This window comes from Bombina bombina, chromosome 6 (assembly GCF_027579735.1).
Source record: "Bombina bombina isolate aBomBom1 chromosome 6, aBomBom1.pri, whole genome shotgun sequence".
NCBI classification, from domain to species: Eukaryota; Metazoa; Chordata; class Amphibia; order Anura; family Bombinatoridae; genus Bombina; species Bombina bombina.
The window spans coordinates 462,949,798-462,977,310 of NC_069504.1; the positions used below are offsets into that span (position 1 = coordinate 462,949,798).

Consider the following 27,513-nt stretch of genomic DNA (forward strand, 5'->3'; position numbering starts at 1 on the left):
GAGCCCTTATACATTTTTTATGCAACTTATTTGTAATCATTTTTATTAGATAGTGTTATTATGAGTGTAACTGTATTTGTAAATATAATTTTGATGTGTTTTGTGCAACTTGTTAGTTGAGGGTAACAGTTAACCAGCTCTGAAGTCACGCTATCCCGAAGAGAGTTAAATTAAATTGTGCTCAAGCAAATTTTGTTTACTTTTAACTTGTAGTACGCACACTACTTCCGACGTGTGTAAAGATCCGCAATGAACCCCTTTTCGTTCGCGTGCGACAGTTAGTGCGCCACTCGTAATCTGTCCCTTTATCTGCTATAGTGTATTAAATAGTTTACAGATAGCTCCGTTACAATTAATTTTGTCATTTTAAATAGCTGAGTTTGCCTTTAAATCTCAATAATTCAGTATTGTCTATAGAAAAAGCTATATAAACACAAAACAGCAGCAAAAATTAACATCCCTATTGGGGATGGCAGAGTGATGGGAGAGGAAGCCCAGTCCATTTGAAAGGGTGTTTCTGCTTCAACCTTAAATATAATAAACTTTTATCAGCTGCTTAATAATAAATAAAGAAATACACTAAGTATATTAATGTTTTAATCTTAACTGTTTGTGTAGTGTTTGAGTGTCATTGAGTTGTAGGGGTGCAGACTAATTTGTTTCTTTGCCACATATATTTTATCTAGTATCCCAGAGCACTTACACTTTGGACACAAACTGTAGCAAATCTACCAAAGCTACATCTATTGGCCATTTGGAAGATGTACTCATAGGTGGAGTATTCAATTATCAATTTTACACCTGCATCTTTATTTCTATCAGCTTTGGCTACAAATAAGATATTTTTATGCAAGTGGGTTGTTATGCCATAAAACACCTTTCAGTGACAATAAAATATACTATGGCTCTTTAACTTAAAAGAGACACAAGGTGTTTATAGTATAGCATTGCATAGAAAATTCCTTTCATCTCTGTGGTGTGGGTCTTTTAAAGAAAAATAATAATAATAATTGCATGTTTTAATTTATTGAATATTCATGTGTATATGTGTTAATATACGCAGAGTTATACATGATACACAAGCAAAAATTCAAATTGAACGTGGATAACACAGTATTTTAGTCTAAGCATGGCTTGTAAGTAATATTTTAATCAGCTAAAATGTGTTTGTTAAAACTCCTTCACCCTTTCTGGCTAGTACCGCTTGCACCTATGTTTCTACTTTACTATGATATGAAGGAGTGCGTCATAAAGGGCAGAAGGTATCATTATGTTTTATTATTTTTTTATTTTTTAGAAAACAACATTGACAACAGGAAAATTATACCCAAAGCCAAGAGAATGGACAGCTCCACATGTCTCTATCCAGTGGGAGCAGAAAAATCTGTAGAATTTTTCTTTGCATCTGATGCAAGGTACAAAATTATTTTCTAGTTAAGTTATTGATGGGAGCTTTGCCTTATTTTTTCTTGCTGAAGAACAGCTATTGCTTTTTTCTTCTTAAACGGGAAGGGTCTACAGCTGCATTCATTACTTTTGGGAAATACAGAACCTGGCCACCAGGAGGAGGCAAAGACACCCCAGCCAAAGGCTTAAATACCTCCCCCACTCCCCTCATCCCCCCGTCATTCTTTGCCTTTCGTCACAGGAGGTTGGCAGAGAAGTGTCAGAAGTTTGAGATAGTCTCTTATGGAGGGTAGTACTCTTCGCAATGGGATTGGAGTTTTAAGTAGTCCTGTCAGCCTCTCAGTTAGAGCGTGGATGAAAGTTAGAGCCCGGAGATGCAGGGAGAGTTTCCTACAAACCCATCACGACTCATGTTAACAGCTCCTTGGTAATCAGTGTTGACGAGTTTCGCTGCCTACCTTTATTCACTCAAGTCCATGTCAGAAGCGAGGCTACTATCTGTCACACTTGAAGGGCCGTGTTCCTGTTCCACAGTGTAGATTCCGGTAAGATCGTTTCATTTTATTTCGATATATGAATGTTATGTTAATGAAACAAGGTAGGGTCCCAGTGGGACTCTTTATCTTTAAAAGGAATCAAGGGTTAATATCTCCTGAGGGGGTTTATTGAACAGGGGGGACTTTAATCATGTTTGTTATATGGTTTTATCTGCGAATGTGTAGCAATACCTAGGCTCACGGCTTTTACGGAACATAACAGCCTTATTTTACTGATGCAATCTCTCGAGATTGTGCGCCCTTTTCTGTGACTGGCACGGTGCCCTTGTGACGGGTGGGGTTACATTGTTTCTCACTTCCGTATGCCGACTGTGTGTGACAGAGAGAGTCTAGTTCGTGGCTTGTCTGGTTCACAGGAGGTGGTGAGTGCCCCAGCCATTGGGGGTGTTTAAAGGGTGCCAGTTAGCTTTCGTCATTTTTGTAATCCCAAGATTATGGAGGATTCTGATATGTTGGACACGGATAGCTTGTCTTGTGATGAATATGAAATGGCCTGGGTTATCAATGTTATGTTCCGATTGCCATTCTAGAGTACTCTCTTCCTCCGAATCAGGGAACTTAGAGTGCGTTGAGGCATCCGCCTCCGAGGTTTCTATGTCCCGTGTGGTGCATGCCCCAGACCCTTTCTCGGCTATGCAAGCAGGTGTCCCTATGGCCTTTACTCCTTCTCCGGAAGGTGGCTTGTTTCCTCCAGAGGTTATGGCACTGTTCCGCATGGCCATTTCTATGGCGCTTGTTCATTTATATCTCCCAAGTGAAATATTTCTAAGATATTGCCCCTGTTCTGCTAACTAGGGCCCGTCGGGCGTGGGATCGCCTGATTCAGTTCGGCCTTCTGGGGAAGCGTTGGCCTCTGAGACTTCAGGGGCCCCAACCTCGGGGCCAGGGTTTTTCGTTGATCTGGCGAGAGATGATTTTGCCTTCAGTTACAGGCTGGCACCTCTTCATGTTCTTTTAAGGCATGTTTTGGTGATGTTGGAGGATCTCAGTCCTAGTGGGCTGAGGGATCCAAGGCCTTAGATGCTGGATGGCAAATTGGATATGACATTTGGGGATGAAGCCAATCTCCTTAATGTCTCTGTTTTATTTTTCTTTATCTTTTGGTTCCAGTTCAGAGCTTGGGTGAATGGGGCCTCTGATTGGCTGGTCCCGTTGGCGTTCTCATTCCCCGTGGGCGTTCACCCGAGGGGTGCTGCCTTCATTTTATTTTTTTATCCAGATGGATGTGTTTAATTTGTTTTTGTTTTAAGCTCATGTATGTTAGAATTTCATTTTGGAACGTTCTTCTCTGGAACCGATACTTGCGATTTTGTGGTCTTCGGAAGTTGCGCATTTTTGAATAATAGAATTATGTTTTCTAGTTCATTTATCGATCCTTCGGGTCGAATTTTCTGGGACCTTGGACAGTTCTGGAATGTTCTTATACCAGACTGGTACTGGTCGGACGTTTTCGGCTGTTACCTGAGTTCATGTCACCCTTGTGGTGCTGATTAATCCTGTTGAATTCTAAATATTGCCTGGCCTATTGCTATGGACTCTGGGTTCTGATCCTATCGACGTATGAGGCCTACTGTTTAAATACAACCCCTCTGATGGAGGGTTGTGATTGCTGATTTAAGGTTGGCTGTTTCGGGCTACTCGCCTGGGATATGGATCTGTCTTTGCAGACGTCATCATGGTTCTTTCAGGTCCCTGGGGACTCAGAGCCGTCATTTTCATTCCTTTGAAGTTGTGAGATGTGAGTGATCTATATGGTCTGGTGTTCCGAGTGGGGAACGTTTTGTGTCTTCACTCGAGGTTCTCCGGATGCTGACTTTTAGCCCATTAAGCTTTTCATGCGTTGGCAGAGTCTCCTTCCTTCCCGTCTTGGGCAGATCATCTGGTCTGGAAGCGCTGGCATGCCTTCTTCCTCTGCTCAGAGTTGCGTTACTCTAAGAGGTGATGTTCAGGGGTTCCCTGCCTTCTGTGGTGAGCTGCGAGGCTCCAACTTACCCTGTGAAAAAAAGGGGTTTTCTTTTTGAGGACCCTGACATAGGTCCATGTCTCTCCCTGGAGGGGGGTGGATGGTTAGGTATCTCCTTAGGTGTTGCAGTCCTGGGTACCTCTCTCTCAGGGGGCGGGGCTTTGTTTTATGGGGGAGATGCCTATCTGCCTATAGCTTAGGCTCTAGGTCTTCCTGACAGGTCCCTACTGGTTGTCTGGTGCATTTAATGTTCCTATAGACTCCAGGTGTCTTCAACTGGGTTAATGTTATGGCCGAGGAATCTCGCCCCTATGGTAGGGTGTTTTCTGTGGTTTTCCCTTCTCTTCTAGAGCGAGGGTGGGGTTCTCTTGGTTTGGAGTTACATTTGTTGTGTTCTACGTCAACTTAGTGGTAAACTATGTTTCCTTGGAAGCTGTAGGTCAAGAGCTCATCTCCAGCTATGGTTATGTACTCTTCATCAGACAAGTCCTACAATTATCCTTGCCTAACGCAGCTGTATATGTTGACCTGTGGGGTCTGTTTTTCCTGCCTTGTAAGGGTTTTTTCCCTTCTTGCGTTTTCAGAATCCTGTAAAGGGGGATGTAATGTAGTGACTGGTCCCTCCATTCCTGCAGCGGGAGGCTGAGGGTTTGATCCCCATGGGTCTCCTGCTAAATGTTGGTTTCTGATATATAGATGTTGGGGTCTGAGGGCCCTTTTTTTCCCTTGGAAAGTGTTCCTTTTGGGGAAGACAACAGTGTAGGGGGTCTCGTACCCGTGCACACTGTCTACCTGAATCATGGTAGAATGCCGATTGTAGTAGTGATCAGAGGTTTATCCGGGGGTTTTGTTCCTTATTGACCCTTCCTTTCTATTCCAGAGGTCTGGGACTCTTGTCTTCGATCTTAAACTAGCTTGGGCTAAGACCATTACCCTGGAGGGAAGTTCGGGGACCGGTTACCTATGTAGCGTTGACCGTTTTTCTTCCAGAGTTGGTCCTCCCCTTTGGTGGGAGGACTTTTGATGTCCTTCCCTTTTCTACTAGTGTCTAGTACTGGGAGGGGACGCTAATGGAGCCCGGTCTTCGGAGGGCTGTGAGTTTTTGGAAGGTTAACAGTTCAAAACCAGCTACAGCTACTTGCACTTTGAAGGTGTGCTAGCAGGCTTACAACGCCTTTTGGCGGTTGGGGTTCGCGATGGATGAGTCAGCTTTCCTACATAGAAACTGATCATTGAGAGTTCCTGTTCAGGCAGTTTGGTGTTCTCTTGGAAAGCTCCTTCCTAGCTGCTGGGATAGTTATTCCTTTGCCGCTGTCTCTGCTGGTCTAGCCTGCAGGTTTCGATCTGATACGAGGCATCAGAGAACTCTTGTTTTTTCTGGAGAACCTTAGGGTATGTGACTGGATCAGGGAGTATCCTTCGAGTCCTTTGGGACATGTTTTCCCTGTGTATGGATCTTTTTTATTGATCCTTGTGTTTCTAGGGAGTTCGTCTCCCTGGGTGCTACTATCGTAAGACAACCTTGGGTTGTTCTATGCTGTTGAGCCGTGTGGAATGATCCTTTGGATTTTTCCTGGGAATCTGTTCTTCTTTTTGGGGGTGGAAAGCGGTCCTTGTCTTTTAGCCGGGTACCTTTTGGGAGTTGTGACCTGCGGGGCTGACTCCTCAGAGGCTGTTTGGGCTCGACAGTCTCTGGGACTAAGTAGTCTCTAGTTCGGCTTTGCTGGAAGTGTAACTAATGTGTAGTTACCTGCGCTTCAGATTTTTTCCTGTGTCATCTATATTTTTATAGGGTGTCGGGTAATTTCAGTCTGTGATGCCTTTCGAAGGGGCCGCCTTTTGTACCCACCCGTTGTTTGCATTCAGTGTCCTTTAGCTTGGGTATTGTTTTCCCAAAAGTAATGAATGCAGCTGTGGACTCTTCCCGTTTAAGAAGAAAAGCATAAATTATGCTTACCTGATAATTTTCTTTTCTTTTGACGGGAAGAGTCCACAGCTCCCGCCCATGTTTTTATCTATGAGGCGACGGTAATTTTTTGTTCTTCTGACACCCTTTTTCACCCTCATATTTCTCCTACTGTTCCTAGTTCCCTTGGCAGAATGACTGGGGGATGAGCGAAGTAGGGGAGGTATTTAAGCCTTTGGCTGGGCTGTCTTTGCCTCCTCCTGGTGACCAGGTTCTGTATTTCCCAAAAGTAATGAATGCAGCTGTGGACTCTTCCCATCAGAAAAAAAGAAAATTATCAGGTAAGCATAATTTATGTTATTTTGATGTTAGAATTTGGCTAATGAAAAACAGTTGCAGTAAACAAGATCTATTTAAAAAATGTTTAGAATATTGTTCGATATGGTTTTTATTAGCAACAGAACAGTAATGTCTTGCAGTTACAAAGTGTTTATGCTAACAGACAAAATAATCGGTCAGTAGTAAACAAAATCTCCCAAAGGAAGAAAGGGAGCAAGGAAATGAGGGAATGGTGAAACCTCATTAGAAGTAAGCTTTTTGCGCGTGTCAGGTAGCGCGCATATTACAAGTTGAAATTAACAAGCTTGAGTCCTAACTTCAGGACTTCGGATATCGCAACTGCATTCACCCCATTAATGAAGAGCGTAGAAGAAAGAAAAACGATCAATTATCGCTCGCACGCAAAACTGATAGAAGTTATTAATATTTCTTATTTCAACATTCTTCACATACGGGAATATGTTATTTGTATTGTAAATACATATTTCTATATATATCTGTATATACCTATACCTGTATATATATTTCTATAGATATATAGGTATTTTACATTAACATTATCATCTCTATATAGAAATATGTATTTAATAATACATTTTTTTGAAGTTTTCTTAAGGCACATTATTGAAATTTTAAAAATAAAATCTAAAAAATATTAATAATAATTAATTATTATTATAGATCCTGTATAAAAATTCTAAATAATCCACAGAATATATATTTTACAGGATCTATAATAATAATAATTATTATTAATATTTAAAGGGACAGGCCAAAATAAACTTCCATGATTCATATAGAGCATGTAATTTTAAACAATTTTCCAATTTACTTTTATCACCAATTTTGCTTTGTTCTCTTGGTATTCTTAGTTGAAAGCTTAACCTAGGAGGTTCATATGCTAATTTCTTTGACCTTGAAGGCCACCTCTTTTCAGAATGCATTTTAACAGTTTTTCACCACTAGAGGGTGTTAGTTCACGTGTTTCATATAGATAACACTGTGCTTGTGCACGTAAAGCTATCTGGGAGCAGGCACTGATTGGCTAAACTGCAAGTCTGTCAAAAGAATTGAAATAAAGGGGCAGTTTGCAGAGGCTTAGATACAAGATATTCACAGAGGTTAAAAGTATATTAATATAACTGTGTTGGTTATGCAAAACTGGGGAATGGGTAATAAAGGGATTATCTATCTTTTAAAACAATAAAAATTCTGGTGTAGACTGTCCCTTTAATTATTATATTTAATATTTTATATGTAATATTTCAATAACACACCATGGGGCCTATTTATGAAATGTCTGTCCGACATGATCCAATCAGCGAACCATGTCTGACAGATATCGCTGAATGCGGAGAGCAATACCCTCTCCGTATTCAGCATTGCACCAGCAGCTCTTGTGAACTGCTGGTACAACGCCGTCCCCTGCAGATTTGTGGCCAATCGGCCACTAGCAGAGGGTGTCAATCAACCCGATCGTATTCAATTGGGTTGATTTTTTAGACCGCTGCTTCATAACTGGTGTTTCTGGCGAGTCTGAAGGCTCGCCAGAAACATTGCCCTTCAAGCTCTATACAAACCTTGATAAATGGACCCCATACGTTTTCATAAACTTAATTTGATTTATTTATTTTTCTGCTGTCCTCCTTTTTCTCTAATATGTATAAGTATGTTTATTAAGAAACTTGTTTCATTTTCATTTATATTGAGTGTCCATCTTTGTGTTTTCTAAAAACAGAAATCATAATTTTTTTAAGGCTCTAAATAATTCTTTTAATGTACATGTTCACTACAATCCTTATAGTATGATTTTTTTGCAGTGCGATAATTGAACACACCAACAAGGTAATTTTTCTTGAAGACGGTGATGTAGCATCTGTTGCAGATGGAAAACTTTCCATTCATCGTATTAAACGCTCAACAGGTGATGATCCCTCACGTGCAATCCAGACCTTGCAGATGGAGATGCAGCAAATTATGAAAGGTGAACTAGAAGACACAACCGTATATCCTTAAACAAACATCCTATATAATAAAAGGCCAGGTATGTTTGTCAGATGCAGTCATGCTCAGTAGAGACTGCGTGAGGACAAACATACCAGGTCTTGAGCAGCAGAGAAAGTGTTTTTTGGAAGCTGCCGTGGAGGAGGCGTGACCGGACATGTCATGATGGGGACGTGGTCATGCGGGTGAGCCGCGGTGGGGGCATAGCCAGCAGGCATGGCGAGTGGGCGTGGTCAGGCGGGGGAGAAAGCAACAGAGGGGAGAGAGCAAAACAGAGGGGAGAAAGCAAAAGAGAGGAGGGGGTGAGAGAGAGCAAAAGAGAAGAGGGGGAGAGAGAGCAAAAGAGAAGAGGGGGGAGAGAGAGAGCAAAAGAGAGGGGGGAAAGAGAGCAATAGAAAGGGGGGAAAGAGAGAGAGAGCACAAAAGAGAGGGGGGAGAGAGATAGCAAAAGAGAGGGGGAGAGTAAAAGAGAGGGGGGAGAGAGAGCAAAAGAGAGAGAGCAAAAGAGGGGGGGAAAGAGAAAGCAAAAGAGAGAGAGCAAAAGAGAGGGGGGAAGCGAAAGAGAGGGGGAAGAAAGAGCAAAAAAGAGAGCAAAAGAGAGGGGGATAGAGGGCAAAAGAGAGGAGAGAGAGCAAAAGAGAGGGGAGAGAGAGAGCAAAAGATAGGAGAGAGAGAGCAAAAGAGAGGGTGGAGAGAGAGCAAAAGAGAGGAGGGAGAGAGAGCGAAAGAGAGGAGGGAGAGAGGGCAAAAGAGAGGGGGGAGAGAGAGTAAAAGAGAGTGGGGAGAGAGAGGGGAGAGAGAGATAAAGAGAGAGAGAGAGCAAAAGAGAGGGGGTTAGAGAGAGAAAAAGAGAGGGGGATAAAGAGAGAGCAAAAGAGAGGGGGTAGAGAGAGCAAAAGAGAGAGGAGAGAGAGAGAGAGCAAAAGAGAGGAGAGAGAGAGCAAAAGAGGGGTGAGAGAGCAAAAGAGAGGTGGGATAGAGAGCAAAAGAGGGGAGAGAGAGAGAGAGCAAAAGAGGGGAGAGAAAGCAAAAGAGGGGCGAGAGAGAGCAAAAGAGATGGGAGAGAAAGCAAAAGAGAGGGGGAAGAGAGAGCAAAAGAGAGGGGGAAGAGAGAGCAAACGAGAGGGGGGAGAGAGATCAAAAGAGAGGGAGAGAGAGATCAAAAGAGAGGGAGAGAGAGAGCAAAAGAGAGGGAGAGAGAGCAAAAGAGAGGGAGAGAGAGAGCAAAAGAGGGGGAGAGAGAGAGCAAAAAAGAGGGGAGAGAGAGCAAAAAAGAAGGGAGAGAGCAAAAAAGAGGGGAGAGAGAGCAAAAGAGAGGGGGGAGAAAGAGAGCAAAAGAGAGGGGGAGAGAGAAAGAGAGCAAAAGAGAGGGAAGAGAGAGAGAGCAAAATAGAGGGGGATAGAGAGAGCAAAAGAGAGAGGAGAGAGAGAGCAAAAGAGAGGAGAGAGAGAGCAAAAGAGGGGTAAGATAGCAAAAGAGAGGTGGGATAGAGAGCAAAAGAGGGGGAGAGAGAGGGCAAAAGAGGGGGGAGAGAGAGCAAGAGAGGGGGAAGAGAGAGTAAAAGAGAGGGGGAAGAGAGAGTAAAAGAGAGGGAGAGTGAGAGCAAAAGAGGGGGAGAGAGAGAGCAAAAGAGGGGGAGAGAGAGAGAAAAAGAGGGTGATGTAAAATGGGACAGTTTGGAGAGGGGATGGGACCGAGTGTAAAATGAGAGTGAGAGCAAATGAGAGGGAGAGAGAGCAAAACGAGGGGTAGAGAGAGAGCAAAAGAGGGGGAGAGAGAGAAAAAGAGGGGAGAGAGAGAGAAAAAGAGGGGAGAGAGCAAAAAAGAGGGGAGAGAGAGCAAAAGAGAGGGGGAAGAGAGAGCAAAAGAGAGGGGGAAGAGAGAGCAAAAGAGAGGGGGAAGAGAGAGCAAAAGAGAGGGGGAAGAGAGAGCAAATGAGAGGGAGAGTGAGAGCAAATGAGAGGGAGAGAGAGCAAAAGAGGGGGAGAGAGAGAGCAAAAGAGGGGGAGAGACAGAGAAAAAGAGGGGGACAGAGAAAGAGAGCAAAAGAGAGGGAAGAGAGAGAAAGAGAGTGGGGGAGAGAGAGCAAAAGAGGGGGAGAGAGAGAGCAAAAGAGAGGGGGATAGAGAGAGAGCAAAAGAGAGGGGGCTAGAGAGAGCAAAAGAGAGAGGAGAGAGAGCAAAAGAGATGAGAGAGAGAGCAAAAGAGGAGTGAGATAGCAAAAGAGAGGTGGGATAGAGAGCAAAAGAGGGGGCTAGAAAGAGGGCAAAAGAGGGGGGAGAGAGAGCAAGAGAGGGGAGAGAGAGCAAAAGAGAGGGGGAAGAGAGAGCAAAAGAGAGGGGGAAGAGAGAGCAAATGAGTGGGAGAGTGAGAGCAAATGAGAGCGAGAGAGAGCAAAAGAGGGGGAGACAGAGAGCAAAAGAGGGGGAGAGAGAGAGAAAAAGAGGGGAGAGAGAGAGAAAAAGAGGGGAGAGAGCAAAAAAGAGGGGAGAGAGAGCAAAAGAGAGGGGAGAGAAAGAGAGAGCAAAAGAGAGGGAAGAGAGAGAGAGTGGGAGAGAGAGAGCAAAAGAGGGGGAGAGAGAGCGCAAAAGAGAGAGGGAGAGAGGGCAAAAAAGAGGGGAGAAAGAGAGAGCAAGGGGTGGGACCGCGGTACTTAAAAAAACTAGTATTATTATAATAATTCTAAGACACACTTAAAAGAACATTTCATTCAAAACTAAGCATCCTCTAATGCTTTAAGGGACTCATGTAAAGTGTTATTTTATCTAAGATAAATGCTTGAGAAAAATGTAATAATATATATGAAGTTCACATATAAAAAGTGACAGACAATCATATTGTCTGTGAAGATATATCTGGCTGATCTCCTTATTGGATAACCCATTTTTTGTGGGGAATTTTAAACATGAAAACAACCACAACACATATGAATAGCAGTTAAGTAAAAAATTAAATTACAGATTAGTAGGAAATTAGTTTTGACTATGGTTTTATTTTTCCCTAAAATATTCAGTGGGAAAGTTTATTTGCAAAGCAAATTACAAACTTCTTATAGCAGAACTTGCTATAGAGTGTAGAAAAAAACTGTAGCATTTGCTGTAGAAATTACATTTTTTTTTTTAAATAATTAAATTATGGAACTTAATATTTTAAGTTATTTTTGTGTTTTTATGACCAGGTAATTACAGTGCCTTCATGCAAAAAGAAATCTTCGAGCAGCCAGAATCTGTTGTTAACACCATGCGAGGAAGATTAAATTATGAGACCAATACAGGTGTGTTATATGTGTATACCTTCCTAATTACATGATAGAATTATAAAGCAAAACAAAAGATCATACCTTGATATTATATGTATGGCTGCCATTTTTGCCTTTTTTAGTTTGGGAGTAAATAGGATTTTGTTGTTGCTTTTTTTATGGCTCCCAGAGATGTGTGGAGAACCTTTGGGACCATCAGTTTGTCTACTATATGCAAAAAATAAAACTTGAAAGCTGTTAAAGAGCAATAGATAAATCATAAATACAAAACAACCAGCTTTGAGATAGTGAGACATGGCTGAGAGATGAGTTCACAGGGGTAAGAGTCTTTATCACGAGTTACCGCAAAGTGTAGGAAAAAAAGACAGACATTAGGGGTCCGTATATCAAAGTTTCTAAAAGTAGAAGTGAGTGTGTGTGAGACTGTTCACGTCACTTCCCTCCAAATTACTGTCTGACACCAAAATGTATCAAAATTAGAGTTGGATGTATTTGCGTCAATTTGGACGCTATAAGCTGCGATGATTGATAACTTAGAAGCCAGGCTAGACACAGATAAGTAAATTTATTAAACTGCTAGTGTAAACGAAGGTGTTATTTTTTCCTTATGTGGCATAACATGCTTCTCTGTTGGAAACATATGGCAGTTTCTAGACACAAAAAATGTGGCAGTAATGTGCAATTTTGTTATCAGCAGAATTTAGTGTTTTGTTATTTATTATAATATATTGTATATTTGTGCTTTAAAGGGACAGTCAACACTAGAATTTAGAATAATCCCTTAATTACCCATTCTCCAGTTTTGCATAACCAACATAGTTGTACACGTATTATACACGTTTTACCTCTGTAATTACCTTGTATCTAAGCCTCTGCAGACTGCCCCCTTATTTCAGTTCTTTTGACAGACTTGCATTTTAGCCAATCAGTGCTCACTCCACAGTAAATTCACGTGCATGAGCTCAAAGTTATCTATATGAAACACATGAACAAATGCCCTCTAGTGGTGAAAAAAATCAAAATGCATTTAGATTAGAGGCGGCCTTCAAGGTCTAAGAAATTAGTATATGAACCTCCTAGGTTTAGCTTTTAACTAAGAATACCAAGAGAACAAAGCAAAATTAATGATAAAAGTAAATTGGAAAGTTGTTTAACCCCTTAACGACCGAGGACGTGCAGGGTACGTCCTCAGAAAAAAGGCAGTTAACGCCTGAGGACGTACCCTGCACGTCCTCGGTGTGGAAAGCAGCTGGAAGCGATCCTGCTCGCTTCCAGCTGCTTTCCGGTTATTGCAGTGATGCCTCGATATGGAGGCATCCTGCAATAACCTTTTACGGCCATCCGATGCAGAGAGAGCCACTCTGTGGCCCTCTCTGCACCGGGCATCGATGGCCGGTATCGTTGGTGGGTGGGAGCCGGTGTGGGAGGTGGGTGTGGGTGGCGGCCATCGATGGCCCTGGTCATGTGGAGGGGGGCGGGATCGTGGGCAGGTATGTCCGGGGGCGCGCGCGCGTGCACGAGGGGGCGGGCGCGTGCACGGGGAGGGAGCGGGTGGGAACCGCTACACTACGGAAAAAATGTGTCCCAAAATAAAAGTGGGACAAAATTTAAATATATAAAAAAACCCTTAGGTGTCATTTAGGTGGTGGGGGTTGGTCCGTGGGGGGGGGGGTTGGGGGGATTGAGCTACACTACAGAAAAAAAAATATATAAAAATAAACATTTGATTGTTCAAACTGGGTACTGGCAGACAGCTGCCAGTACCCAAGATGGCCCCCAATAAGGCTGAGAGGGAGGCTTAGAGAGCTGCTTTGGGGGGGATCAGGGAGGTTGGGGGTTAAGGGGGGATCCTAAACACAGCATATGTAAATATGCTTTTTTTTTTCTTAAAAAAAAAAAAACTTTTATTTTAGTACTGGCAGACTTTCTGCCAGTACTTAAGATGGCGGTGACAATTGTGCTGTGGGGGAGAGAAGGGAGCTGTTTGGGAGGGATCAGGGGGTGGGATGTGTCAGGTGGGAGGCTGATCTCTACACTAAAGCTAAAATTAACCCTGCAAGCTCCCTACAAACTACCTAATTAACCCCTTCACTGCTAGCCATAATACACGTGAGATGCGCAGCAGCATTTAGCGACTTTCTAATTACCATAAAACAACGCCAAAGTCATATATGTCTGCTATTTCTGAACAAAGGGCATCCCAGAGAAGCATTTACAACCATTTGTGCCATAATTGCACAAGCTGTTTGTAAATAATTTCAGTGAGAAACCTAAAATTGTGAAAACATTAACGTTTTTTTTACTTTGATCGCATTTGACGGTGAAATGGGGGCATGAAATATACCAAAATGGGCCTAGATCAATACTTGGGGTTGTCTACTACACTACACTAAAGCTAAAATTAACCCTAGAAGCTCCCTACATCCTTCCTAATTAACCCCTTCAATGCTGGGCATAATACACGTATTGTGCGCAGTGGCATTTAGCAGCCTTCTAATTACCAAAAATCAAAGCCAAAGCCATATATGTCTGCTATTTCTGAACAAAGGGGATCCCAGAGAAGCATTTACAACCATTTATTCTATAATTGCATAAGTTGTTTGTAAATAATTTCAGTGAGAAACCTAAAGTTTGTGAAAAAATTTGTGAAAAAGTGAACAATTTTTTTTATTTGATCGCATTTGGCGGTGAAATAGTGGCTTGAAATATACCAAAATGGGCCTAGATCAATACTTTGGGATGTCTTTGAAAAAAAAATATATACTTGTCAATGGATATTCAGGGATTCCTGAAAGATATTAGTGTCCGAATGTAACTAGCGCTAATTTTGAAAAAAAGTGGTTTGGAAATAGCAAAGTGCTACTTGTATTTATGACCCTATAACTTGCAAAAAAAGCAAAGAAGATGTAAACATTGGGTATTTCTAAACTCAGGACAAAATTTAGAAACTATTTAGCATGGGTGTTTTTTGGTGGTTGTAGATGTGTAACAGATTTTGGGGGTCAAAGTTAGAAAAAGTGTGTTTTTTTCCATTTTTTCTTCATATTTTATAATGTTTTTTATAGTAAATTATAAGATATGATGAAAATAATGGTATCTTTGAAAGTCCATTTAATGGCGAGAAAAACGGTATATAATATGTGTGGGTACAGTAAATGAGTAAGAGGAAAATTACAGCTAAACACAAACACCGCAAAAATGTAAAAATAGCCTTGGTCCCAAACGGACAGAAAATGGAAAAGTGCTGCGGTCATTAAGGGGTTAAAATGACATGCCCTATTTGAATCATGAAAGTTTTATTGGACTTGACTGTCCCTTTAAATGTAGATAGCTGTATAGCAGAATCCTGAAAATAAAGAGGTGATGCTAGCTTTTTATAGCCTACACCACTGTTTACTTTAGGGGTGGCATCTCATGCCTATTATTTCATATGGTATTTGCAAGCTCTGAGGTTGCGGATTTTGCGATGCGGACAAACAAGTTGAAGGTTTGATAGTTTAGAATTCTGACAGATTGTCAATCGTTATGATCAAATTACGCTAAAATAAGCTGGTGAAGGAGGCTTGGCGTAGAATTCACCTGCATTTTTCATTATTTGACAGCTTTGCATTGCATTGCGAAATATGCACTGAATTTGATGCGAAATTTGGGCAACTTCACAGTTGAAGCTTTGATAAATAGGGGGCCTTTGAGTCAACCATATAAAATTAAAAAAACTTTAGATTATATAGATGGCTGTAGAACTTTACAACATAACAGTTTTAATATTGTGACTCTGCATAATCATATTATACACACACACATACATTGGAACCCTTTCCAGTCAAACACTTTGCCATATACCATATCCTTTTTAAACCATTTTTATCAATATTTATATTTTTTAATTACAAAGTGTATATATGGAGTCTAATACTTTATGTTTTTGATGTGTTTTCTTAATTTTGTTTTTAACCTTTAAGATTTACTTCAGGTGTCAAGTCGTGCTAAATATTCTAGCACCGTTTTGGCTTTCTCTTGAGCGCAACCTATAGCTTTCAACTTGTAAAATGAGCACTATTTAGCACAGTTGTAATCCTTATGGAAAGTATATGTTTCACTAGAGAGATATCGGTCCTGGTAACCATTCCCTGGTAAATCAGTTTTACCGTGAACTTGTAATATCGTGTCCTGTGCTATCATTTGCATGCCACTTGTAATCTGCCCCTTAAATGGACATGAAACACAAATTTTTTCTTTCATGATTTAGAACGAGTATACAATTTTAAACAACTTTCTAATTTACTTCTATTATCTAATTTACTTAATTCTCTTGAATAGGCTGAAAAGCATATCTAAATAGGCTCAGTAGCTGCTGATTGGTGGCTGCACATAGATGCCTATTTTGATTGGCTCACCCATGTGCATTGATATTTCTTCAACAAAGGATATCTAAAGAATGAAACAAATTAGATAACAGAAGTAAATTGGAATGTTGTTTAAAATTGTATTCTCTACCTGAATCATAATTTTTTGGGGGGTTTAGTGTCCCTTTAATAGGGAAATAAAAGTTTGAGTTTAATGTCTCTAATAAAAAAGCCATAAGAAAATGTACAATAAAAAATAAAATATTTTTTAAATGTTGCAGTTAATTGATAATTTCATATTATTTGGCATTCGTGGATATACTAACTGAGCAATCTGATTTGAATACATTTCTATATATATGTTATTTTTCGTACAGTTATTGAAATTCAGAACCAGGCTATTATTTAATAACTATGTACAGAGAGGACAGTTTTGGGTTAAAATGGAAAAGGAACATGCAGATACAGAATTAAAACTTTTTCTGTTATTATCAATTTAAAGTTCTGCTGGGAGGTCTGAAAGATCACCTGAAGGAATTTAAACGATGCAGAAGACTGATCTTGATTGGCTGTGGAACAAGTTATCATGCTGCCATTGCTGTAAGTTGTGTTTATTAATCACGTACATCCACCTAGTGCATGTGTCTGTGTATTTGCTTCCTCTGTTATACACAATACAATAATGCATCAGATTGTGAGGAATGTCTATCACAGGAAACATTTATCTCTACAGAAAATAATGCTGCAATCTTGAAACATGTTCTACTGGTTGTTTTTTAAAATGTATCTTCCAAAAAAAGAGGAATGGGACTTGGGAATTACTATTTCCAATTATTTGAAATTTTGTAAACAATCCAGTGTTGCAGCAAGTAAGGTCAGCAGAATGCTTGGTTGTGCAGGTAGAGGTATTTGCAGCATGATTAGTAAGGTTCACTCCTTACAGATCCCTAGTTAGGCCACATCTGGTGTGCAATTCTGAAGGCCATGGAGCCGAATTATCATTGTCTGGCAGACATGATACGCTGTACTGTATCATGTCCGCCAGACATCGCTGAATGCCCACAGCATACGCTTTCGGCATTTAACATTGCACAAGACGTTCTAGTGAACTGCTTGTGCAATGCTGCCCCCTGCAGATTCTCGGATTGGCCGCTAGCAGGGGGTTTCAATCAGCCCGATCAGAGGCTGCGGACCAGTTAAGGAGCAGCGGTCTTAAGACCGCTGCTTCTTAACTCCTGTTTCTGGCAACCCTGAAGCCCGATCAGAGGCTGCGGACCAGTTAAGGAGCAGCGGTCTTAAGACCGCTGCTTCTTAACTACTGTTTCTGGCAACCCTGAAGGCTCGCGCGGAAACAAGGGGATCAGGGGCCATTCGGCCCTTGTTAAATTGGCCCCCATATATCCAGATATAAACAAACTGCAACCTGTTTAAATGAGGGCTATTAAAATTGTACAAAATGACTCAGTGACCAAAATATGTTCAACTTAGAAGAGAGGAAGGAAACCGGTGATATAATTGGATTTTCAAGTATATTAAGGGGCTTAATAAAGATTAGGTTCAAAGTATTTTTCACAAAAGGAACATTACCAGAACACGGCATCATGATCTGATGAAGTGTAGCTAGTTCAGGTGTAAATTGCAGAAGCACTTCTTCACAGAAAGTGTAGTTCATGGAATAAACTTCTATTAGAGGTGGTAAGACAAATACTTGGGGGACTACAGTCTGGAATAAACAAATCTATCAAATGAAGAAATTAAAGGGACACTGAACCCAATTTTTTTATTTTGTGATTCAGATAGAGCATGAAATTTTAAGCAACTTTCTAATTTACTCCTATTATCAAATGTTCTTTATTCTCTTGGTATCTTTATTTGAAATGCAAGAATGTAAGTTTAGATGCCGGCCCATTTTTGGTGAACAACCTAGGTTGTCCTTGCTGATTGGTGAATAAATTCATCCACAAATACAAAAACTGCTGTCCAGAGTTCTGAACCAAGAAAAAAAGCTTAGATGCCTTCTTTTTCATATAAAGATAGCAAGAGAACAAAGAAAAATTGATAATAGGAGTAAATTAGAAAGTTGCTTAAAATTGCATGCTCTATCTGAATCACGAAAGAAAAATTTTGGGTTCAGTGTCCCTTTAAGTTTGACTTTTAGAAAATATGGGCAAACTTATTTTGCCTATGGTTCTTATCTGGAGTTTAAAAAAAATATGTTTTAGTTTTAAAATCTACATTCACCTTTCCTTCTGTTAGGTAGTGACTTAAAGGGACATAAAACCCAATATTTTTTATTTCAGGATTCAGATATAACATACAATTTTAACCCCTTTAGCCACGTTTTGCGATACTTTGTCTATCATATCGCACAAAGAGAGCTGGAATTCCTGAGCTCATGGCATCTGCCTGCATTTGGAACTCCTGCATTTCTGTCAGATAATGCACCACTTCACCCAGAAAATTGTTGCAAATACAAATGTTTAGGCATTCTCGTGTTTATTTCTTTTGTTTGTATTGGTATGACACAAAAAAGTGGAGAGAAAAAATCCAATTCTGGCACATTCCATGCAAAACTCCAAAAATGGACTGGACAAAAGTAAAGGCACCCTCAATTTAATATTTGGTAGCACACCCTTTGGAAAAAATAACTGAAATCAATCACTTCCTGTAACCATCAATGAGTTTCTTACACCTCTCTACTGGAATTTTGGACCACTCTTCTTTCGCCAACTGTTCCAGGTCTCTGAGATTGGAAGGGTTCCTTTTCCCAACTGCTGTTTTGATATCTCTCTACAGGTGCTCTATGGGATTGAGATCTGGACTCATTCCTGGTAAGTTCAGTACTCTCCAGTGCTTTGTCTTAAACCATTTCTGGGTGCTTTTTGACATGTGCTTTGGGTCATTGTCCTGCTGTAAGACCGATGACCTCTGACGGAAACCCATCTTTCTGACACTAAGCCTTACATTGGACCACTGAATTCTTTGGTAGTCTTCAGACTTCATAATGTCCTGCACACAGTCAAGACATCCAGTGCCTGAAGCAGCAAAGTAACCCCAAAACATCAGTGAACCTCCACCATGTTTGACTGTAGGGACTGTATTCTTTTCTTTAAAAGCCTAATTTCTTCTTCTGAAAACAGTAGAATGATAGGCTTTACCAAAAAGCTGTAATTTTGTTTTGTCTGTCCACAGCACATTCTCCTACAAATCTGTTTTTTTATGTTTCTATGTCAGCAGTGGGGTCCTTCTGGGTCTCCTACCATAGTGTCCCTTTTTATTCAGATGGCGACGTATAGTTTGAGCTGACACATTTGTACTCTGTTCAAGGTCAGCTTGAATTTGTCTGGAAGTTGATCGATTGCAATCTTTGATCAATTTTTCTGTTTCGTCCACGTCCAGGGAGATTAGCTACAGTGCTATGGGCTGTAAACTTCTTGACAATGTTGCGCACAGTGGACACAGGAACATTAAGATCTCTGGAGATGGACTTGTAACCTTGAGATTGTCCATACTTTTCCACAATTTTTGTTCTCAGATTCTCAGACAATCCTTTGCTGCTCTTTCTCTTCTCCATGCTCAGTGTGACACACAGAAACACACAACAAAAATGTTGAGTCAATTTTTCACCATTTTAACTGGTTGCCGGTGTGATTTCCATATTGTCAGCACGTGTTAATTGATAAAGGTGAGTTTAATTACAAATTACAATAGCATCACAAACTTGGAATGCAATTATTTCTTAGAATTTTGAGAATGTTCTAATAATTTTGTCCAGTCCATTTTTGGAGTTTTGCATGGAATGTGTCAGATTTGGCATTTTTTTCTCCACTTTTTTGTGTCATACCAATACAAACAAAAGAAATAAACATGAGAGGCGCATTATCTGACAGAAATGCAGGGGTGCCAATATTTTTGGCCATGACTGTGTATATGTATATGTGTATATATATATATATATATATATATATATATATATATATATATATATATATATATATATATATATATATATATACATATATACATATATATATATATATATATATATATATATATAAAAATAAATAAGACACTGAATCCAGCAAATATGGGCATAATGGACTCGCAAACCCTTAATTCATGTTGGCACGTTAGTGGTTGCTGTTGATAGGTTGATGCCTGTTTTGCCAGTCATGAGAACTGCTCTTTCCTGCCTGATCCTTATAGTTGATGTATTATCTCACTCTTTGCAAGCTGCCCTCATTATCACACAAATCTTGTGAATCACTTAGCAAATACTAAATGTTGTTTTAATTTACATTTTTTCCAGACACGTCAAGTATTAGAAGAACTCACTGAATTGCCTGTGATGGTAGAGCTTGCTAGTGACTTCCTTGACAGGAATACACCAGTTTTCAGAGATGATGTATGTTTCTTTATAAGTCAGTCAGGTGAGTAAATGAAGTCAAGGGTTTCTTCTATTCAGTTTTGCGTTCATTGGCATTTGCCGTCAGTGATTGTAAAGGTTTTATGGGCTCTGGATTCACATGAAAATTCATATGAATATTCAGCTTTAAACTTGGAAACCATGTTATCACTTATGGTAGATCTGCATCCCACTTAATATCCAACTATTTCCATTCCATTGTTTCATATGAAGAAACATATATTATGTTCTATTAAATCATTCATCCAGCACAACAAATATTGACACATGTATTGACAATGCAGGTCTTCCTTCAATTATACTTTCAGATTTGCTGTAATATTTTAGAAATGCTCCTTCTCAAAAATCTCTAGTCTTCTAGAGCAGGGATGTGGAACCTTGGCCCTCCTGATTTCTCCAACATAGGTGTGTCCGGTCCACGGCGTCATCCTTACTTGTGGGATATTCTCTTCCCCAACAGGAAATGGCAAAGAGCCCAGCAAAGCTGGTCACATGATCCCTCCTAGGCTCCGCCTTCCCCAGTCATTCTCTTTGCCGTTGCATAGGCAACATCTCCACGGAGATGGCTAAGAGTTTTTTGGTGTTTAAATGTAGTTTTTATTCTTCAATCAAGAGTTTGTTATTTTAAAATAGTGCTGGTATGTACTATTTACTCTGAAACAGAAAGGAGATGAAGATTTCTGTTTGTAAGAGGAAAATGATTTTAGCAACCGTTACTAAAATCGATGGCTGTTTCCACACAGGACTGTTGAGATGAATTAACTTCAGTTGGGGGAAACAGTGAGCAGACTTTTGCTGCTTGAGGTATGACACATTTCTAACAAGACTTGGTAATGCTGGAAGCTGTCATTTTCCCTATGGGATCCGGTAAGCCATTTTCTTAATTTTTAATATAAGAATAAAGGGCTTCACAAGGGCTTTAAAGACTGGTAGACATTTTTCTGGGCTAAAACGATTACTTTATAAGCATATTTAATGGTTTATAACTTTGGAGAGTTATTTTAATCTTGGGAATTTCTGTTAAAAAAACGGCAGGCACTGTATTGGACACCTTTTTCACTGGGGGCCTTTTCTAGTCATAGGCAGAGCCTCATTTTCGCGCCACTAATGCGCAGTTGTTTTTGAGAAGCAAGGCATGCAGATGCATGTGTGAGGAGCTCAGATCCACTGAAAAAGCTTATTGAAGGCGTCATTTGGTATCGTATTCCCCCTCTGGGCTTGGTTGGGTCTCAGCAAAGCAGATACCAGGGACTGTATAGGGGTTAAATGTAAAAACGTTATTTTAAGAGTTAAAGCTTTCAAATTTGGTGTGCAATACTATTAAGGCTTTAAGACACTGTGGTGAAATTTTGGTGAATTTTGAACAATTCCTTCATGCTTTTTCGCATATTCAGTAATAAAGTGTGTTCAGTTTAAAATTTAAAGAGACAGTAACGGTTTTATTTTAAAACGTTTTTTGTGCTTTGTTATCAAGTTTATGCCTATTAACATGTCTAAACTAGCAGATAGACGATGTTCTGTATGTTCGGAAGCCAAGGTTCCTCTCCATTTAAATATATGTGATGAATGTGACAAACAAAGTAGGGACAATGATGCCACTGATAATAATGTTGCCCAAACTGATTCCTTAAGTGAGGGGAGTAAGCATGGTACTGCATCATCTCCTTCCATGTCTACACCAGTCTTGCCCACTCAGGAGGTCCCTAGTGCATCTAGTGCGCCAATCCTCCTTACTATGCAACAATTAACGGCTGTAATGGATAATTCTATTAAAAACATTTTAGCCAAAATGCCTGCTTATCAGCGAAAGCGTGACTGCTCTGTTTTAGATACTGAAGAGCATGAGGACGCTGATGATAATGGTTCTGACATGCCCTTACACCAGTCTGAAGGGGCCAGGGAGGTTTTGTCTAAGGGAGAAATTTCAGATTCAGGAAAAATTTCTCAACAAGCTGAACCTGACGTTATTACATTCAAATTTAAATTGGAACATCTCCGCGCTCTGCTTAAGGAGGTGTTATCTACTCTGGATGATTGTGACAATTTGGTCATTCCAGAGAAATTATGTAAGATGGACAAGTTCCTAGAGGTCCCGGTGCCCCCCGAAGCTTTTCCTATACCCAAGCGGGTGGCGGACATTGTAAATAAAGAATGGGAAAGGCCCGGCATACCTTTTGTCCCTCCCCCTATATTTAAGAAATTATTTCCTATGGTCGACCCCAGGAAGGACTTATGGCAGACAGTCCCCAAGGTCAAGGGGGTGGTTTCTACTCTAAACAAACGCACCACTATCCCCATAGAAGATAGTTGTGCTTTCCAAGATCCTATGGATAAAAAATTAGAGGGTTTGCTTAAAAAGATGTTTGTTCAGCAAGGTTACCTTCTACAACCAATTTCATGCATTGTTCCTGTCACTACAGCAGCGTGTTTCTGGTTCGAAGAACTAGAAAAGTCGCTCAATAAAGCATCTTCTTATGAGGAGGTTATGGACAGAGTTCAAGCACTTAAATTGGCTAACTCTTTTACCTTAGACGCCACTTTGCAATTAGCTAGATTAGCGGTGAAAAATTCAGGTTTTGCTATTGTGGCGCGCAGAGCGCTTTGGCTAAAGTCTTGGTCAGCGGATGCGTCCTCCAAGAACAAATTGCTTAACATCCCTTTCAAGGGGAAAACGCTGTTTGGCCCTGACTTGAAAGAGATTATTTCAGACATCACTGGGGGAAAGGGCCACACCCTTCCTCAGGATAGGTCTTTTAAGGCTAAAAATAAAACAAATTTTCGTCCTTTTCGCAGAAACGGACCAGCCTCAAGCTCTACATCCTCTAAGCAAGAGGGTAATTCATCTCAAACCAAGCCAGCCTGGTGACCGATGCAAGGCTGGAACAAGGGTAAGCAGGCCAAGAAGCCTGCTACCGCTACCAAGACAGCATGAGATGCTGGCCCCCGATCCGGGACCGGATCTGGTGGGGGGCAGACTCTCTCTCTTCGCTCAGGCTTGGGCAAGAGATGTTCAGGATCCTTGGGCGCTAGAAATAGTTTCTCAAGGTTATCTCCTGGAATTCAAGGAACTACCCCCAAGGGGAAGGTTCCACAGGTCTCAATTGTCTTCAGACCAAATAAAAAGACAGGCATTCTTACATTGTGTAGAAGACCTGTTAAAAATGGGAGTGATTCATCCTGTTCCATTAGGAGAACAAGGGATGGGGTTTTACTCCAATCTGTTCATAGTTCCCAAAAAAGAGGGAACATTCAGGCCAATTCTGGATCTCAAGATCCTAAACAAATTTCTCAGAGTTCCATCGTTCAAAATGGAAACCATTCGGACAATTCTTCCTACCATCCAGGAAGGTCAATTCATGACCACGGTGGATTTAAAGGATGCGTATCTACATATTCCTATCCACAAGGAACATCATCGGTTCCTAAGATTCGCCTTTCTGGACAGGCATTACCAGTTTGTGGCACTTCCATTCGGATTAGCCACTGCTCCAAGAATTTTCACAAAGGTACTAGGGTCCCTTCTAGCGGTGCTAAGGCCAAGGGGCATTGCAGTAGTACCTTACTTGGACGACATTCTAATTCAAGCGTCGTCTCTGCCACAAGCAAAGGCTCATACGGACATTGTCCTAGCCTTTCTCAGATCTCACGGGTGGAAAGTGAACATAGAAAAAAGTTTTCTATTCCCGTCAACAAGAGTTCCCTTCTTGGGAACAATAATAGACTCCTTAGAAATGAAGATTTTTCTGACAGAGGCCAGAAAATCAAAACTTCTAAGCTCTTGTCAAGTACTTCATTCTGTTCTTCTTCCTTCCATAGCGCAGTGCATGGAAGTAATAGGTTTGATGGTTGCGGCAATGGACATAGTTCCTTTTGCGCGGATTCATCTAAGACCATTACAACTGTGCATGCTCAGACAGTGGAATGGGGATTATACAGACTTGTCCCCGACGATCCAAGTAGATCAGAGGACCAGAGATTCACTCCGTTGGTGGCTGACCCTGGACAACCTGTCTCAAGGGATGAGCTTCCGCAGACCAGAGTGGGTCATTGTCACGACCGACGCCAGTCTGGTGGGCTGGGGCGCGGTCTGGAACTCCCTGAAAGCTCAGGGTCTATGGTCTCGGGAAGAATCTCTTCTCCCGATAAACATTCTGGAACTGAGAGCGATATTCAATGCTCTCAAGGCTTGGCCTCAACTAGCAAAGGCCAAATTCATAAGGTTTCAATCAGACAACATGACGACTGTTGCATATATCAACCATCAGGGGGGAACAAGGAGTTCCCTGGCGATGGAAGAAGTGACCAAAGTAATTCAATGGGCGGAGATTCACTCCTGCCACTTGTCTGCAATCCACATCCCAGGAGTAGAAAATTGGGAAGCGGATTTTCTGAGTCGTCAGACTTTTCATCCGGGGGAGTGGGAACTCCACCCGGAAATCTTTGCCCACATAACTCAATTATGGGGCATTCCAGACATGGATCTGATGGCGTCTCGTCAGAACTTCAAGGTTCCTTGCTACGGGTCCAGATCCAGGGATCCCAAGGCGACTCTAGTAGATGCACTAGTAGCACCTTGGACCTTCAACCTAGCCTATGTATTCCCACCGTTTCCTCTCATTCCCAGGCTGGTAGCCAGGATCAATCAGGAGAGGGCTTCGGTGATCTTGATAGCCCCTGCGTGGCCATGCAGAACTTGGTATGCAGACCTGGTGAATATGTCATCGGCTCCACCATGGAAGCTACCTTTGAGACGGGACCTTCTTGTTCAAGGTCCGTTCGAACATCTGAATCTGGCCTCACTCCAACTGACTGCTTGGAGATTGAACGCTTGATTTTATCAAAGCGTGGGTTCTCAGATTCTGTCATTGATACTCTTATTCAGGCTAGAAAGCCTGTAACTAGGAAAATTTACCATAAAGTATGGAAGAAATATATCTGTTGGTGCGAATCGAAAGGATTCCCATGGAACAGGGTAAAAATTCCTAAGATTCTATCCTTTCTACAAGAGGGTTTGGAGAAAGGATTATCTGCAAGTTCTTTGAAGGGACAGATTTCTGCTTTATCTGTTTTACTTCACAAAAAGCTGGCGGCTGTGCCAGATGTTCAAGCTTTTGTTCAGGCTCTGGTTAGAATCAAGCCTGTTTACAAACCTTTGACTCCTCCTTGGAGTCTCAATTTAGTTCTTTCAGTTCTTCAAGGGGTTCCGTTTGAACCCTTACATTCCATAGATATTAAGTTATTATCTTGGAAAGTTTTGTTTTTGGTTGCAATTTCTTCTGCTAGAAGAGTTTCAGAGTTATCTGCTCTGCAGTGTTCTCCTCCTTATCTGGTGTTCCATGCAGATAAGGTGGTTTTGCGTACTAAACCTGGTTTTCTTCCGAAAGTTGTTTCTAACAAAAATATTAACCAGGAGATAGTTGTGCCTTCTTTGTGTCCGAATCCAGTTTCAAAGAAGGAACGTTTGTTACACAATTTGGATGTAGTTCGTGCTCTAAAATTCTATTTAGAGGCTACAAAGGATTTCAGACAAACATCTTCCTTGTTTGTTGTTTACTCTGGTAAAAGGAGAGGTCAAAAAGCAACTTCTACCTCTCTCTCTTTTTGGCTTAGAAGCATCATCCGATTGGCTTATGAGACTGCCGGACGGCAGCCTCCTGAAAGAATCACAGCTCACTCCACTAGGGCTGTGGCTTCCACATGGGCCTTCAAGAACGAGGCTTCTGTTGATCAGATATGTAAGGCAGCGACTTGGTCTTCACTGCACACTTTTACCAAATTTTACAAATTTGATACTTTTGCTTCTTCTGAGGCTATTTTTGGGAGAAAGGTTTTGCAAACCGTGGTGCCTTCCATCTAGGTGACCTGATTTGCTCCCTCCCATCATCCGTGTCCTAAAGCTTTGGTATTGGTTCCCACAAGTAAGGATGACGCCGTGGACCGGACACACCTATGTTGGAGAAAACAGAATTTATGCTTACCTGATAAATTACTTTCTCCAACGGTGTGTCCGGTCCACGGCCCGCCCTGGTTTTTTAATCAGGTCTGATGAATTATTTTCTCTAACTACAGTCACCACGGTATCATATGATTTCTCCTATGCATATTCCTCCTTTACGTCGGTCGAATGACTGGGGAAGGCGGAGCCTAGGAGGGATCATGTGACCAGCTTTGCTGGGCTCTTTGCCATTTCCTGTTGGGGAAGAGAATATCCCACAAGTAAGGATGACGCCGTGGACCGGACACACCGTTGGAGAAAGTAATTTATCAGGTAAGCATAAATTCTGTTATTATCCATGATGCTAGGCACCCTGAAGTCCAGTTGAGCATCATGGGGAATGTAGTTCTGAAACATCAGGAAACCCAAAGTTCCCCATTCCTGATCTAGAGGAACCTGTCAGAAGATTTAATTTGCTATAATGATCCCTCTATATCAAAAGTGAATCTTATTGGGCCCATTCCAACAGCAACAAAAACTTGCTGGCAAATACTAAAAACATAAATGGAGGCTTATTTACAGTTATTGGCCAAGAGATGACATTCGCAATTGCCTCACCAAGGCCCCTCCATTGCTAACCCCAGCCTTCCACGCTGGTTTTAATAACACAAGCTAATGGCACACATGAAGGTTATCTAGCTAGATGTGGTCTTCCTGTGAAATACATACAAAACTGTCAGTTTGGAATGGGTGCATAAATATGAAACTGAACTATATGTGTACAAGTCAGTTGTAATGAATCTGGAACTTTGCCTTTTGTAGGGGAAACTGCAGATAGTCTCATGGCATTAAGATACTGCAAGGAGCGAGGAGCACTAACCTGTGGTATCACTAATACAGTAGGAAGTTCAATTTCAAGAGAAACAGACTGTGGAGTGCACATTAATGCAGGTCCAGAGATTGGTGTCGCCAGCACAAAGGTACCAGCTCATTACATTTTGTGACATGCATAATAAGCAGTTCTCTGGCACAAAACATTCAAGCATCAGGTACACTCTCTATAGCATTTTACTTTAAAGGGGCAGTCAACACCAGGATTTATGTTGTTTAAAAAGAAAGATAATCCCTTTATTACCCATTCCCCAGCTTTGCATAACCAACACTGTTATATAAATACACTTTTTACTTCTGTAATTACCTTGTATCTAAGCTTCTGCAGACTGCCCCCTTATTTCAGTTCTTTTGACAGACTTGCATTTTAGCCAATCAGTGCTCATTCCAGGGTAACTTCACGTGCATGAGCTCAATGTTATCTATTTGAAACACATGAACTAATGCCCTCTAGTGGTCAAAATGCATTGAGATTAGAG

The 27,513-nt window shown here is 41.1% G+C and overlaps 1 protein-coding gene across 1 annotated transcript in view; it reads left to right on the forward strand.

The window, feature by feature from the left end:
- GFPT2 (glutamine-fructose-6-phosphate transaminase 2) overlaps positions 1–27,513 on the forward strand; it is a 123,086-nt gene that overhangs the window by 75,381 nt on the left and 20,192 nt on the right. The window contains exons 9-15 of the mRNA XM_053717235.1: positions 687–773; positions 1,298–1,415; positions 7,993–8,156; positions 11,356–11,451; positions 16,285–16,382; positions 20,092–20,212; positions 26,966–27,123. Coding sequence (XP_053573210.1) covers positions 687–773; positions 1,298–1,415; positions 7,993–8,156; positions 11,356–11,451; positions 16,285–16,382; positions 20,092–20,212; positions 26,966–27,123 — 842 coding nt within the window. The remainder of the gene's footprint in view (positions 1–686; positions 774–1,297; positions 1,416–7,992; positions 8,157–11,355; positions 11,452–16,284; positions 16,383–20,091; positions 20,213–26,965; positions 27,124–27,513) is intronic.